General features: G+C 42.5%; 1 protein-coding gene across 4 annotated transcripts in view; it reads right to left on the reverse strand.

Moving 5' to 3' along the window:
• The window catches only part of MTHFD1L (methylenetetrahydrofolate dehydrogenase (NADP+ dependent) 1 like), a 236,600-nt gene that overhangs the window by 178,601 nt on the left and 42,641 nt on the right, over nucleotides 1-15,358 (reverse strand). For all 4 annotated transcript variants that reach the window (XM_033235065.1, XM_033235064.1, XM_033235067.1 and 1 more), the window contains exons 9-10: nucleotides 4,650-4,741; nucleotides 1,190-1,287 (exon numbers count right to left, since the gene is read on the reverse strand). In XM_033235065.1, the coding sequence (XP_033090956.1) occupies nucleotides 1,190-1,287; nucleotides 4,650-4,741 (190 nt within the window). The remainder of the gene's footprint in view (nucleotides 1-1,189; nucleotides 1,288-4,649; nucleotides 4,742-15,358) is intronic.

Below are 15,358 nucleotides of genomic sequence, written 5' to 3' on the forward strand. Positions count from 1 at the left end.
CAGAGGGGTTTCATCTCCTCTGCACTCTGTGCATTCCAACATTGCTAGATGAGATTACCTGGGGATGCACACCTGGCATTATGCACACCTGGATAATGGGGGTAGGGCCAATTGCTTGGAGTGGGACAGACACAGATGACTCATTATCAGGCTGGAAAAAACGGCTATCTGTTTCAGATGTCATCCCTACCCAATCATTCTAAACCACGTGCTGAGACTATGACCTACAGTTTATATTTCCAAATTTACAGATAAAATATGTAGCTTAGACTTCATCAAAGAGCACTCTGAGGAAAATACCCACCTAGATGAACACAGACTATCCTATCAGATTGTTCTAAAGAAAGCTGAGCTCAGTTGCCACGTGGAATGTTTGGTTTGGGTGATCATTTATCCCCAGAGTAGAAACCTACATGGCCCTTAAGACCAGGCGGATATATATGCGTTGGGCATTTCTGACACTGAAAAGCATATTCCAAATATTACATTACCATATTTTATCAGATTTAAAACCATGACTTCATGGACCATTAAGAAGAAAAAACACTGCCAGGCCAGGCATGGTGGCTCACGCCTGTAATCCCAACACTTTCGGAGACTGAGGTGGGCAGATCACCTGAGGTCAGGAGTTTGAGACCAGCCTGGCCAAGATGGCGAAAGCCCTGTCTCTACTAAAAATACAAAAATTAGCTGGGTGTGGTGGCGTGCACCTGTAATCTCAGCTACCCGATCGGGAGGCTGAGGCAGGAGAATCGCTTGAACCTGGGAGGTGGAGGTTGCAGTTGGCCGAGATTGCACCACTGCACTCCAGCCTGGGCAACAGAGCAAGACTCCATCTCAAAAAAAAAAAAAGGAAAAAACCCACTGCCATTAAATATAGGAAATATTGAAATTAAATTAGTTAATACAAATTAGTTTTAAAACATCATTTAAAAACTGCCATTTCATATAGAAAATATTGATATTTTAAAAATATGCCTTTTTAGAACTGACAGAACACAGTAATACATTCATTAGATTTAATTTTGGAGAATTTACAATAGAGAAAATAGGGTGGCAATTTAATGAATAGAGAAAATTATCTACTATCAAAACCACAGTAGCATGAGTTGTGCTTCTCCTCCATGACTAACTGGGTCTAAGGCACTGTGCTGAGCTGACATCAGTATAAATAAATCACCAGTGTTACCTTGGCACAGGGGAGAGAGGCTGAAGTTTCAAGCAGTGAAGTCTCCACCGCCTGTGCTGCTGTTCACGAAGCCATCTCCTTCCACTGCTGACCATATTCTTCAGCAGGGAGAGAGAGGAAAACATGTTAGAATCGTAAAAGCTGACAGGACACGCACTTAAACCATGAAAATATTGTTTGTGGATGTTACAAAACAAGATTATCGAGTTGTACAATAAGTCAAGGGGATATTAGGAATATTTTTATTCACGTGTAACTAGGTTTGTAGGTTTTTCTTAAAAAGGAAAATGTGAAAACCTGCATGCCTAGTTAGAATATATGACTATTCAATACCGTACTGAAGAGTTTGATAGTATTAAAAGAAGCTGCTTTGTTTCTTAAATATGCACGCATGAACTTGATGATCCAGCTTAATTCTATAGTTCCCTTGCAGACTATTAGCTCTTCATACTTACAGCAATGAATCTGAGAATGTTTTTTACAATGTACGTCCAGGGTTATATCAAGTCACAGGCCAGAACTTCTGACTATGTTCATTGTTTTTGTTAAATTTAAAAAAGAAAAACAGGAAAATGTGAGAAAATACACTATTAAAAAATCCAGGTGTGGTGACATGCACCTATAATCCCAGCTACTCGGGAGGCTGAGGTGGGAGGATTGTTTGAGCCCAGAAGTTTGAGGCTCCAGTGAGTCAAGACCATACCACTGCACTTCATCCTAGCTGAGATTCTGTCTCTTTAAAAATAAATGAATAAATAGGCCAGGTGAGGTGGCTCATGCCTGTAATCCCAGCACTTTGGGAGGCCGAGGCGGGCAGATCATTTGAGGTCAGGAATTCAAGACCAGCCTGGGCAACATGGTGAAACCCTGTCTCTATTAAAAATACAGAAGTTAGGCCGGGCGTAGTGGCTCACGCCTGTAATCCTCTTTGGGAGGCTAAGGCAAGCAGATCACCTGAGGTCAGGAGTTCAAGACCAGCCTGACCAACATGGAGAAACCCTGTCTCTACTAAAAATACAAAATTAGCTGGGTATGGTGGCACATGCCTGTAATCCCAGCTACTCGAGAGGCTTCGGCTTGAACCCAGGAGGTAGAGGTTGCGGTGAGCCGAGATTGCACCATTGCACTCCAGCCTGGGCAACAAGAGCGAAACTCTGTCTCAAAAAAAAATTAGCCGGGTGTGGTGGCATGTGCCTGTAATCCCAGCTACCCAGGAGGCTGAGGCAGGAGAATTGCTTGAACCTGGGAGGTGCAGGCTGCAGTGAACTGAGATCGTGCCACTGCATTCCAGCCTGGGTGACACTTGTCTCAATAAAATAAATCAATGAATGAATAAATAAATAAAATAGATTAAGTCTTCACAAAAGACATCACATACATGGATAAACTTATACTGAATAAGTTTGTCATCTGATTTAGAAAAGAAAAATGAAGAAAATACAAGACTGCATGAATGATCAGCTTGGATGCTCAGCTTCCAAATACCATCCTTCTGTAGTTGGTATAAAATAACAAGAAAATTGAATTACTGAGTAGTGCTATGTATGCATATAAATTATAAGTAAATGAAATAAAAATAAATAAAAACAAAATTTGGCTTTGATGGAAACGTAACTTATAATCCTTACAAAAATGTATAATGACCCATTTTGAGGTAATGAGTTGTGTATTACCCTGTACAGAAGAAAGATATGAACTAAATGTCACTGCCAGAGGCCATCGTCACTGCAGGCTCCAGCACTATGAGAACACTCAGCTTATATGGTGGAACACTGGTGACCTTCGCCTTTAGGTCACACAGGTGGTGATGGTTTGAAAATGCCTACTAATACTTTAATACTACTGTCTTGAAGAGGTGAGGACAATTCTCCTTCTCTTGAATATGAACCGGACTTAGTGATATACTTCTAACAAACAGGATTAAAGGAAGTGGCAGCACATGATGTCAGAGCCTAGGTCATCCATACTGCAAGACTCCTTCTGGTTCCCTCCCTTGGATTGCTCATACTGGGGGAAGTCAGCTGCCACACTGTGAGCAGCCCTACAGAGAGGTGGACATGATGAGGAAGCAAGGCATCTGCTGATGGCCAATGAGGAATGAAATACACATGTCCACAGCCATGTGAGTACGCCATCTGGGAAAGAGATCCTCCAGCCCCAGTCAACCCCTCAGATGATTGTAGCCCCAGCTGACATCTTCACTTCAAATGCATGAGAGCTCCTGAGACCAAACCATCTGATATAGTTTGGATGTGTGTCCCTGCCCAAATCTCATCTTGAAATGTAATCCCCAGTGTTAGAGGTGGGGCCTGGTGGGGGGTGATGGGATCACAGGGGCTGGTTTCTCATGATGGTTTAGCATCATCCCCCTTGGTAGCATCCTTATGATAATGAGTGACTTCTCACGAGATCTGGTCGTTTAACGGTATATAGCACCACTCCCTCACTCCCTGCTCCTGTTCGCACCTTGTGAGATGCCTGCTTTCCCTTCACCTTCTGCCATTATTGGAAGCTTGGAGAGGCCTCTCCAGAAGCAGATGCCTGTGTTATGCTTCCTGTAAGGCCTGCAGAACTGTGAACCAGGTCAGGCGCGGTGGCTCATGCCTGTAATCCCAGCACTTTGGGAGGCCGAGGCGGGTAGATCACACAAGGCCAGGAGTTTGAGACCAGCCTGGCCAACATGGTGAAACCCTGTCTCTACTAAAAATACAAAAAATTAGCTTGGTGTGATGGTGCGTGCCTGTAATCCCAGCTACTCGGGAGGCTGAGGCATGAGAATCGCTTAAACCCAGGAGGTGGAGGTTGTAGTGAGCCAAGATTGCACCACTGCACTCCAGTCTGGGTGACAAAGCGAGACTCCATTTCAAGGAGGAAACAAAAAGAATGGTGAGCCAATTTAATCTGTTTTCTTTCTAAGTTAACCACAGTCTTGGGTATTTCTTTTCTTTTCCTTTTTTTTTTTTTTCCAGTCTCCCTCTGTCACCCAGGTTGGAGTTCAGTGGTGCAATCTCAGCTCACTGCAACCTCTGTCTCCTGGGTTCAAGCAATCCTTCTGCCTCAGCCTCCCGAGTAGCTGGTATTTCTTTATAGCAATGCAAAAATGGACTAACATACCACCTAATCTGTTAATCTACTGCCAAATCTCTGATTTGAAGAAACTGTGAGATAATAAATGCCTTGTTGCTCCAGTTACTAAATTGTGAGATAGTTTATTACACAGCACAGGATAACATACACACAGTCCCCAGTATGGATCCCTGCCCCACATATGCCATGTGATCACAGGCAACTCACTTCATTTTTCAAAATCACCATTTCTTCATTTATCAAATAGGCCTAACACTCTGTGTATGAAGTGTTTAACACTGTACCTGGTAAACAGAAACCACTTGTAAAATGTTAGCAACTATTAATCAAACTTCCAAACTCAAGATTTCTCAGACAGCTATGTTGAACAAACCTGAATTCGGAGAGCTGCAGCAAGGAGACTCACATCATCGTCCTCAATGAGTCCACCAAAATGTATTCTCGGAGAGCCACACCCAACCTTCCCTGTAAACAATTGGAGGGAAAAAAAGACTTTCAGCACATTGTCATTTCTAACCCATTGCTCCTTGCAAACACTGAATAATGGGCTCATTTTTCATCAAGAAAGTCAGGATGTCAGGGCATGGCTGCAGGCTGGTCACCTCTGGTACAGCCCTGGGACCCTCCACTGGGCCTGCTTCACATTTTACATTAGAGAAATGGCCATCCAGCCAGGTGCAGTGGCTCACGCCTGTAATCCCAGCACTTTGGGAGGCCAAGGCAAGTGGATCACCTGAGGTCAGGAGTTCAAGACAAGCCTGGCCAACATGGCAAAACCCCATCTCTACTAAAAATACAAAATCAGCTGGGCATGGTGGTGTGCACCTGTAGTCCCAGCTACTCAGGAGACTGAGGCAGGAGAATTGCTTGAACCTGGAAGGTGGAGGTTGCAGTGAGCCAAGATCACGCTACTGCACACTCCAGCCTGGGTGACATAGCAAGACTCCATCTCAAGAAAAAAAAAAAAGTCATCTAAGTTATTAACCTGCGATAAGTGGATTTTTAAAATGTTATGAAGCACACCACGTGCTTTGGAAAATCATACCTCACACTGAGCCAGGAAGAAACATCTAGACACACTATCACTTCACACAAGCCCAAGTATCACTGTGATTTTTAAAATATGGCATAATTAGAGATAGAAATAAATAGCTCAAGAGAATTCATAGTGAACATTTAAAACACTTAATGTGGATGCAACATAGACTGCAGATTAGGCCACAGAATTCAGAGTCAGACTAGCATTAAAAGCATACCTCTTCCTCTTGCTAGAAATTGTGATGTTGGGCCAGTTAATTAGTGTGAGTAATATCAACCTCCTAAAATTTTGTGAAAATGAAATATGATAAGGTATATAAAGTTCTTGGCATATAGTATGTAGTTTAAACTATTAACATGAAAATAAGGCTCAGAAGAAAGGAACAGGGATATACATTCCACAGCATAATCTGTCAGAATGACTTCATATCCTAATCTTTAGATTTTTTGACACAGAGGGCTTCATCTTATTAGAAGGATCTAATTTTTTTTTTTTTTTTTTTTGAGATAGAGTCTCTCTCTGTTACCCAGGCTAGAGTGCAGTGGCGCGATCTCAGCTGCCTATAACTTCTGCCTTATTAGCAGCTGGGATTACAGGCACCTGCCAACACTCCCGACTACTTTTTGTATTTTTAGTAGAGACGGGGTTTTACCATGTTGGCTAGCCTGGTTTGAAACTCCTGGCCTCAGTGATCTGCTCACCTTGACCTCCCAAAGTGCTGGGGTTATAGGTGTGAGCCACCATGCCCGGCCCAGAAGGCTCTAAAATCTTTACTGTACAATATGTAGAAAAATACAAGCACTTTCACTACTGGATGCAAAGTGTGAGAAGGCGGATGAAAACATTCATAGGGTAAGACTGGTCAAAGTGTTACATGAAAAATCAGACTTTTTTTGATAATTTAGGAGGCCGAGGTGGGCGGATCACCTGAGGTCAGGAGTTTGAGACCAGCCTGACCAACATGGAGAAACCCCATCTCTACTAAAAATACAAAAGTAGCTGGGCATGGTGGTGTGTGCCTATAATCCCAGCTACTCAGGAGGCTGAGGCAGGAGAAATGCTTGAACATTTCTCTAGAACATTTCTCTGAGGCAGAGGTTGCAGTGAGCCAAGATCATGTCATTGCTCTCTAGCCTGGACAACAGGAGCAAAATACCATCTCAAAAAAAAAAAGAGAAGTGATAGAATCAATTTCAAATCAATTTTCCATCAAAACTAAAAAATTGCATTTTAGGGTATTAATGTTAGGGACTACCTGATTATCAACATAGAAAGATGTTGATAAGAATTCCACTTCTGGCAGGGCATAGTGGCTCACGCCTGTAATCCCAGGACTCTAGGAGGCCAAGGCGGGAGGATCACCTGAGTTCAGGAGTTTGAGACCAGCCTGGCCAACATGGTGCAACCCCATCTCTACTAAAAATACAAAAAAAAAAAAAAAAAATTAGCTGAGTGTGGTGGTGCACATCCGTGATCCCAGCTACTAGGGAGGCTGAGGCAAGAGAATCGCTTGAACCTGGGAGGTGGAGGTTGTGGTGAGCCGAGATTGCACCACTGCAATCCAGCCTGGGCAACAAGAGTGAAACTATCTGAAAAAAAAAAAAAAAAAGAATTCTACCCTCACTTAGAAAATTTATAAAAGTAAACACACATGTAAAATGCTTTAGCCTGCATCCTCCCTTAGAGAAAAGAAATATTTCTAATAGCAACATTTTTGAAGACATTATTTTCTCCTTCTTTGGATCACTCTACTCTTAAATTGTATTAGGGTGTTGGGTAATCATATAATCATATCCTTTGGGTATTATTTAAATATTAGAAACACTTCAGCTTTATGAATCATATTTAGGCAAAAGCCAAGAGTCTAGAGGATGAGAGAGATTTGCTGTGTTTTGTTTTCATCACTAGAGATCTGTACTTAAGATCTTGTCCAACTACTACATAAAACAAACGGGCCTCTCTCATTCCTCTATTTTAAGTGATGGAGAAATAAGAAAAAGCAACTGAGTGCGGTGGCTCACGCCTGTAATCCCAGCACTTTGGGAGGCCGAGGCGGGTGGATCACTTGAGGTCAGGAGTTCAAGACCAGCCTGGCCAACAAGGTGAACCCCGTCTCTATCAAAAATACAAAAAAGAGTTAGCCAGGCATGGTGGCAGACGTCTGTAGTCCCACCTACTCAGAGGCTGAGGCCAGAGTATTGCTTGAACCTGGGACCCGGAGGCTGCAGGGAGCCAAGATCATGCCACTGTACTCCACCCTGGACAACAGAGTGAGACTTCATCTCAAAAAATCTAAAAAAGAAAAAAGAAAAAGTAACATTCCAGAAGCTGGTATTAACTTATAATGCATATTCCCAGAATTTAATCACAAATACCCTTGTGAATGAAGAATATTTCACTTCCAAGTTTACAAGATAAATAAGTCCTGGTATCGTTTCAGTTACGTAGCACAGAACTTAGCAAAAGTGTGGATATTTTATTTTGAAAAGCTGTATGATTCCTGGTACATCTAAAGCTTTCACGGATGTATAATCTTTTGGCTTCCCTGGACCACACTGGAAGAAGAAGAATTGTCTCGGGCCATAGCCACACGTAAAATACACTAACACTATGATAGCTGATGAGCTAAGGTAAAAAAAATTGCAAAAAAAAAAAAAAATTTCATGTTTTAAGAAAGTTTATGAATTTGTGTTGGGCTGCATTCAAAGCTATCCTTGGCTACATGCGGCCCACGGGCTGTGGTTTGGACACGCTTGGTCTAAACCATCTCACAAATTTCAACAAGCGTAATGAGCCACGTAAGAAGATATAATTAACAAAACCAACTCTTTGAAAGGGTCTAGCTCAAGATGGCAGGTGGTACACACAACACTACCCTCTATTTCTAGTCAAAAGTCCATTCAAAGTGAGTAAAACATATGTTAAAAGCAAATAAGTCCATAAGAGTTAAAAGAGTACCACGAATGACATTTGAGAAATTTGTGGAAGAGAGAGGTAAGTAGGGTCGGATTGAGTAACCATGGCAGAGTAATTTAAAACACCCCAAAATAACAAAAGCCTGAGATGAGGAAGAACCATTTCTTCTTCATGGACCCTGGATAAGCCCAAAGCTCACAGTCAACAAATATCGAAAGCAGGAATGAATAAAAACTAAGTTCTTGAAACACCAAAGGCTGTCCACCGGTAGCTAAGTCAGGTGACTTTATTCACATACAGTGTTGCTTTCTGATTATTACTGTTATTATTTTTTGAGACAGGGTCTTGCTCTGTCGCCCAGGCTGGAGTGCAGTGATGTGATCATGATCATTGCAGCCTTGACCTCCCAGGCTCAAGCAATCCTCCCACCTCAGCCTCCTGAGTAATTGGGACTGCAAAGGTGTGCCATCACACCTGGCAAAGTTTTAAGTTGTTTTATAGAGACAGGGGTCTCACTATGTTCCCCAAGCTGGTCTTGAGCTCCTGGGCTCAAGCAATCCTCTTGCCTTGGCCTTCTGATTTTTATGTACGGTAGGCTAAGGTTCACTATCCGCAAAATTAACTTTTGATCCTTTTAGTTACTGTTTTTTAATTATAAGCAATTAAAATTACAAGTAATTAAAAACAATACTTTTTTTTGAGATAAGGTCTGGCTCGATCACTCAGGCTAGAGTACCGTGGCACCATCTCAGCTCACTGTAACCCCTGCCTCCCAGGCTCAAACCATCTTCCCACCTCAGCCTCCCAAGTAGCTGGGACTACAGGAGCATGCCACAATGCCTGGCTAATTTTTGTTTTATGTTTTTGTTTTTGAGATGGACTGTTGCTCTATCACCTAGGCTGGAGTGCAGTGGTGTGATCTTAGCTCACTGCAGCCTCTGCCTCCTGAGTTCAAGAGACTCTTCTGCCTCAGACTCCCATGTAGCTGGGACTACAGGCACATGCCACCAGGCCTGGCTAGTTTTTGTATTTTTTTTGTAGAGGTAGGGTTTCACCATGTTGGCCAGGCTGGTCTCAAACTCCTGACCTCATGATCTGCCAGCCTCGGCCTCCCAAAGTGCTAGGATTACAGGCATGAGCCACAGCACCTGGCCTTAATTTTTGTATTTTTTGTAGAGGCAGAGTTTCACCATGCTGCCCAGGCTGGTCTTGAACTCGTGAGCTCAAGCAATCAGCCCACTTCAGCCTCCCAAAGTGCTGGGATTACAAGTGTGAGCCACCAGGCTCAACCAAAAACAACACAATTTTAAAACACAACTTAAAACCCACACTCTCTTAATTATATATAACTCTGGCCTGGACTCAGATTTTCTAATTCATTTTTAAGATTGCATTGAGGCTGGGTGCGGTGGCTTACACCTGTAACCCCAGCACTTTGAGAAGCCAAGGCAGGAGGATTGCTTAAGTCCAGGAGTTCGAGAGCAGCCTGGGCAACTTGGTGAAACCTCGTCTCTAGAAAAGGTACAAAAATTAGCTGGGCATCGTGGCATGTGTCTGTAGTCTCAGCTACCTGGGGGCTGGGGCAGGAGGATCACTTGAGCTCAGGAGGCAGTGGGCCTGTAGTTGTGCCATTACATTCCTGCCTGGATGACAGAGCAAGACTCTGTCTCAAAAAACAAAATAACATAAAAATAAGTTCTGAATCCAGAGAATCTGAAGCAATAAGACTGGCAGCTCAGAATCAGATATACATTTTTAATAAATTTCATGGCTAAAGAAAATTGAGAAAGGGAATCATTATTTCACTCCCTGCCTGTGTAGAGGCAGGACTCCATCTGAAGGTTGTCTACAGTCTGGGCCTGGGTAATATCCTGGGATCACAGTCCAACAAGGATCTCATCCCAAACCGTGGATGGGTCTTTTCACTTCCCAGTAAACACTCATCTAACTCATGATTTCTCTAGGGACGAGTCAATGAATCACTTTAAAAGACGGCCATTCTTCTAATGATAATCAAACTTTCTGCAAAAAGAAAATTTAAGGCCAAAGTGTTATCATGACTTCCTCAGAAATTAGAACCACCCTTTCACTAACATGAGCATTGCTGAGGCCACCCTAGGAACTTTGCCAGAACAATCACTGCAGTGGGAGGGATGCAGCAAACTCTTCAGCCTTCCTGCCATCTTGGCTCTGTGGAAACATCTCAGCTTCTAAGGAGTCTGGCCAAGGGCATCCTACTTATCAAAAAACCACTCTCCAAGCCCACAGCCTTAAATATTTTCTTCCCATCTAGGAGAACAAATTACCCCCAAAATGCGAGGTTTTAAAATCAGGAACAGCTGAAAATCAGAAATCAGTAGAGGTAGAACTTAAAAAAAAAAAACAAAAACCACTGGTAGCCAGTTTTTGAGTTACATATATTGACTTTGTAGGATATAAAGTAAAATGCAATAAATAAAATGAGTATCATGATATGGTTTGGTTCTGTGTCTCTACCAAATCTCCTATCGAATTGTAATCCCCAGTGTTGGGGGTGGGGCCTGGTGGGAGGTGACAGGATCATGAGGGTGGCCCTTCATGAAAGGCTTAGCACCATCCCCTTGGTGCTGTTCTCATGATAGTGAGTTATCCTGAGATCTGGTTGTTTATAAGTATGCAGTGTGTACCTCCTCCTCTAATATGGTTTGGCTGTGTCTCCACCCAAATCTCATCTTGAATTGTACCCGCATAATTCCCACGTGTTGCAGGAGGGACCCGGTGGGAGATGATTTGAATCATGGGGGCAGTTTCCCCCATACTGTTCTCATGGTAGTGAATACGTCTCATGAGATCTGATGGTTTTATCAGGGGTTTCCACTTTCGCGTCTTCTGCATTTTCTCTTGCTGCCGCCATGTAAGAAGTGCTTTTCACCTCCCGCCATAATTTTGAGGCCTCCCCAGCCAGGTGGAACTATAAGTCCAATTAAACCTCTTTTTCTTCCCAGTCTCAAATATGTGTTTATCAACAGTGTGAAAACAGATTAATATGCCCTCCCTCTCTCTTGCTCCTGCTCTGGCCATGTAAGATATATGTGCTTCCCCTTCGCCTTCTACCATAACTGTGAGTTTCCGGAGGCCTTCCCAGAAGCCAAGCAGATGCCAGCGTCACACTACCTGTACAGCCCATGGAACTATGAGACAATCACACTTCTTTTCTTTATAAATTACCTAGTCTCAGCTATTTCTTTATAGCAGTGTGAGAATGGACTAATACATATCATTGGGTAAAATTTTTGTTACAGTGTTCTCGAGAGTTGCACTCCTACTTTAAATTATTTGAATCTTACTGTCAAATGACAGCATATCACTAGTTTTTAAAATAATGCAATGTAAGACATGATAAAAAAACATATAATTAAAATATTAGTAAACTGATACTAATAAGCTATTAGTAATAACTTAATTTGGACCACTGAAACCAAATTAACAAGGAAATTTATACAGTGCTGCATGAACTTTTACTTTTTTTAAAAAAAAGCAAAAAATTAAATATATTATATTGAGAACTAATTAAATTGGGCCAAGATGGAGTCTGAAAGCTGTTTTGTGTGCAGGTGACATGGCAACAAGGAAGTGGAGGGAGGAATGCAGGAAGTGGACAAGCATTTATCGGCAGCTACCATCAAAGAGGAACTGCCCCAAGGTAGCATCTCAGTCATTCCTCCCAACAGCCTTCCTCCCAATTTACCCACAAATAAATTGGGAATCTTATTAATTCATCAGAGATCTTATTTCCTCAAAGTCACACAGCCTGTAAGTGCAATGTAATTAAGAATTTTTTTTTTTTTTTTTGGGGGGGACGGAGTTTTGCTCTTGGTGCCTGGGCTGGAGTGCGATCTCAGCTCACTGCAACCTCCACCTCCTGGGTTCAAGCGATTCTCCTGCCTCAGCCTCCTGAGTAGCTGGGATTACAGGCATGAGCCAACACGCCTGGCTAATTTTGTATTTTTAGTGAGACAGGGTTTCTCCATGTTGGTCAGGCTGGTCTTGAACTCCCTACCGCAGGTGATCCGCCTGCCTCGGCCTCCCAAAGTGCTTGGATTACAGGCATGAGCCACCACGTCAGGCCAAGAATTTTTTTTACACAAACAACTCCCTTTTCCTTGAGTTAGGTTAATCCTGACTCCAAAGTCCATGTTCTTTCCACTACATTTTTTTTTTTCTTTTTGAGATGGAGTTTTGCTCTTGCTGCCCAGGCTGGAGTGAAATGGCATGATCTCAGCTCACTGCAACCTCCACCTCTTGGGTTTAAGCAATTCTTCTGCCCCAGCCTCCCAAGTAGCTGGGATTACAGGTGCCTGCCACCATGCCTGGCTAACTTTTGTATTTTTAGTAGAGATGAGGTTTCACCGTGTTGCTCAGGCTGGTCTTCAATTCCTGACCTCAAGTAATCCACTGGCCTCGGCTTCTGAAAGTGCTGGGATTACAGGCGTGAGCCACAGCACACCTAGCCTCCAGTAAGTTCTAATGTCTCCCTTAAGAGTCATATGAGGGAAAGTCTCAAGGTCCTTTGGGGGCTGCCGGCACATCAGCATCCCAGGGCTCTTGCCCTCTTCTACACTAAATAGAAATATATTAGCTTAAAATGATGCTATAAACTACTCTGAGCCACAGAGTTGCTGTTTTGATACTATTCTCTGAGCCTAAGACAGAAGAAAAGCTTCTCCTTGGTCCCATTTGGTACATCAGTAAGTCCTAATATTTAGGGTACAAAATGGTTGTGCTTATGATGAAATCTGCTGTTTAGCAAGCAGAGCACTACAAGAGCAGTGTGTATTTCTTTCATCTAAAATAAATTCTTTAGGCCAGACCTGGTGGTTCACACCAGTAATCTCAGCACTTTTTGGAGGTGGAGGCGGGAGGACTACTTGAGGCCAGGAGTTCAAGACCAGCCTGGGCAACACAGTGAGAACCCTGCCTCAACAACAACAAAAAAAATTGTTTTAATTAGCTGAGGAGGGAGGACTGCTTGAGCCCAGAAGTTTGAGGCGGTGATCGTGCCACTGTACTCTAGCCTGGGCAACAGAGCAAGACCTTCTCTAAGAAACAGGTTTTTTTGATTGTCTTTTTATGTTTTTTTAAAGCAGTTACCCTTATAGTTAGAAAACAGAATGTTGAAATTTCCTTGTTTTAAAATCTAAACATTGGACTCATGCAATAGTAGAGTGAACAGAACCAACTAGCTAAGTGTAATTGTTTTCTGAGCTCTGTGTCTGGGATATCAGCCATCAGGAAAAACTCTCCTAGGATTCCATACGTATTCCATAAAATGCCTCTACAGAATTATCTCATCATAAATCACAACATGCCGTCTATTTTTACGGGGGGAAGGAGGAGGGACCCTGTACTATGAAGGTAAGAATAAAAATTTCATTATAAAACTCTGCCTTCATCCAGCCACAAGTTTATTAAAAGTTCTTCTTCTCATCTTAAGTTTAAATAAGAGCTCTTTTCTTTTTAATATTTCAAAGAGTTTATTCATTTCTTTACAGTAGTGGGATAATAAAAAAAAGAGGGGAGAAAAAACCTTTCTCTATTATTCCTAGATCAAATTTTCATACTAAAAAAGTTGGTAAAATTAAAACTTGTAGACCATTCAGAAATGTGCTATTATGGACAGCACCACACCGAAACTGTTCATCTGTTTCATCAACATAGCATTCCTCATCTTCATCTCAATGACTGCCTTGTTGGCCCCATTTGTTTTTCTTTCCTTCTTTTTTTTTTTTTTTTCTTGAGGAGTCTCGCTCTTGTCATCCAGGCTGGAGTGCAACGGTGCAATCTTGGCTCACCGCAACCTCCGCCTCCTGGGTTCAAGCCATTCTCCTGCCTCAGCTTCCCGAGTAGCTGGGATTACAGGTACCTGCCACCAAGCTCAGGTAATTTTTTTGCAGTTTTAGTAGAGACAGAGTTTCACCATGGTGGCCGGCCTGCGTCTCAAACTCCTGACCTCAGGTGATCCACCCACCTTGGCCTCCCAAAGTACTGGGATTACAGGTGTGAGCCACTGCGCCTGGCCATCTGCCCCATTTTTAAGTGGGAGACAAGTTCAAGGAAATGTTTCTAAACATGCCACTAACTTAAAAATACAAGCGGAGTACAATTCTGAGTCATGCTTATTAACTTGTTAAACACTCAATATTCACAAAGTTAGCTGGTCCCGGTGGCTCACGCCCGTAATCCTAGCACTTTGGGAGGCTGAGGTGGGTGGATCACTTGAGGTCTGGAGTTCAAAACCAACCTGGCAAACATGGTGCATCCACACCTCTACTAAAAATACAAAACAAAAATTAGATGGGTGTGATGGCGGGCGCCTGTAATCCCAGCTACTTGGGAGGCTGAGGTAGAGGAATCACTTGAACCCAGAAGGCAGAGGCTGCAGTGAGCCAAGATCGCACCACTGCATTAAAGCCAGGATGACAGAGCAAGATTCTATCTCCGGAAAAAAAAAAAAAAAATTCACAGAGTGGTTACTAAGCGTCAGGTACTATTCCGGACACTGGACATTCAAAAACCAACAAGAAAACTATTAGAGTTGGGCTAGATAAATTTCAAATAAATTCTACTTACAGAATCATTTTGAAATACACAGACCATCCCTGATTTACAACCTTTTCGTTTACTATTTTTCCACTTTATGATGGTGGGAAAGGGACATGCATTCAGTAGAAACTGCTTTAAATTTTGATCTTTTCCCAGGCTAGCTGTACACAGAACAAGGGTGTCTTGAGGCACTGGGCAGCAGTGACAGCAAATCGTGGTTTCTGGTCACACATGCAATCACATGGCTAAACAACCAATACTCTGCAGTGTACTAAGCTGCCAGCATTTTTGGATGTTTTGTGTTTTCACATCCCATCCTATCTACAAATGTCCATTTTTTACTTATGATATTTTCAACTTCTGATGGGTTTATCTGCTTATAAGCCCAAGGAACATCTGTAACGCCTTGGTCTTTTTTCCCCCAGAGAATCATTACATTGAAATCTAATGTTTCAGGGAATACTTTTTTCAAAAATAAGGGTCCTAAAAGGAAACCTTATTAAAAATAAAGCACTTTCACTAACAAAATATATGTCACTGTCATG

This window comes from Trachypithecus francoisi, unplaced genomic scaffold (genome assembly GCF_009764315.1).
Source record: "Trachypithecus francoisi isolate TF-2019V2 unplaced genomic scaffold, Tfra_2.0 Lachesis_group15, whole genome shotgun sequence".
NCBI lineage: Eukaryota > Metazoa > Chordata > Mammalia > Primates > Cercopithecidae > Trachypithecus > Trachypithecus francoisi.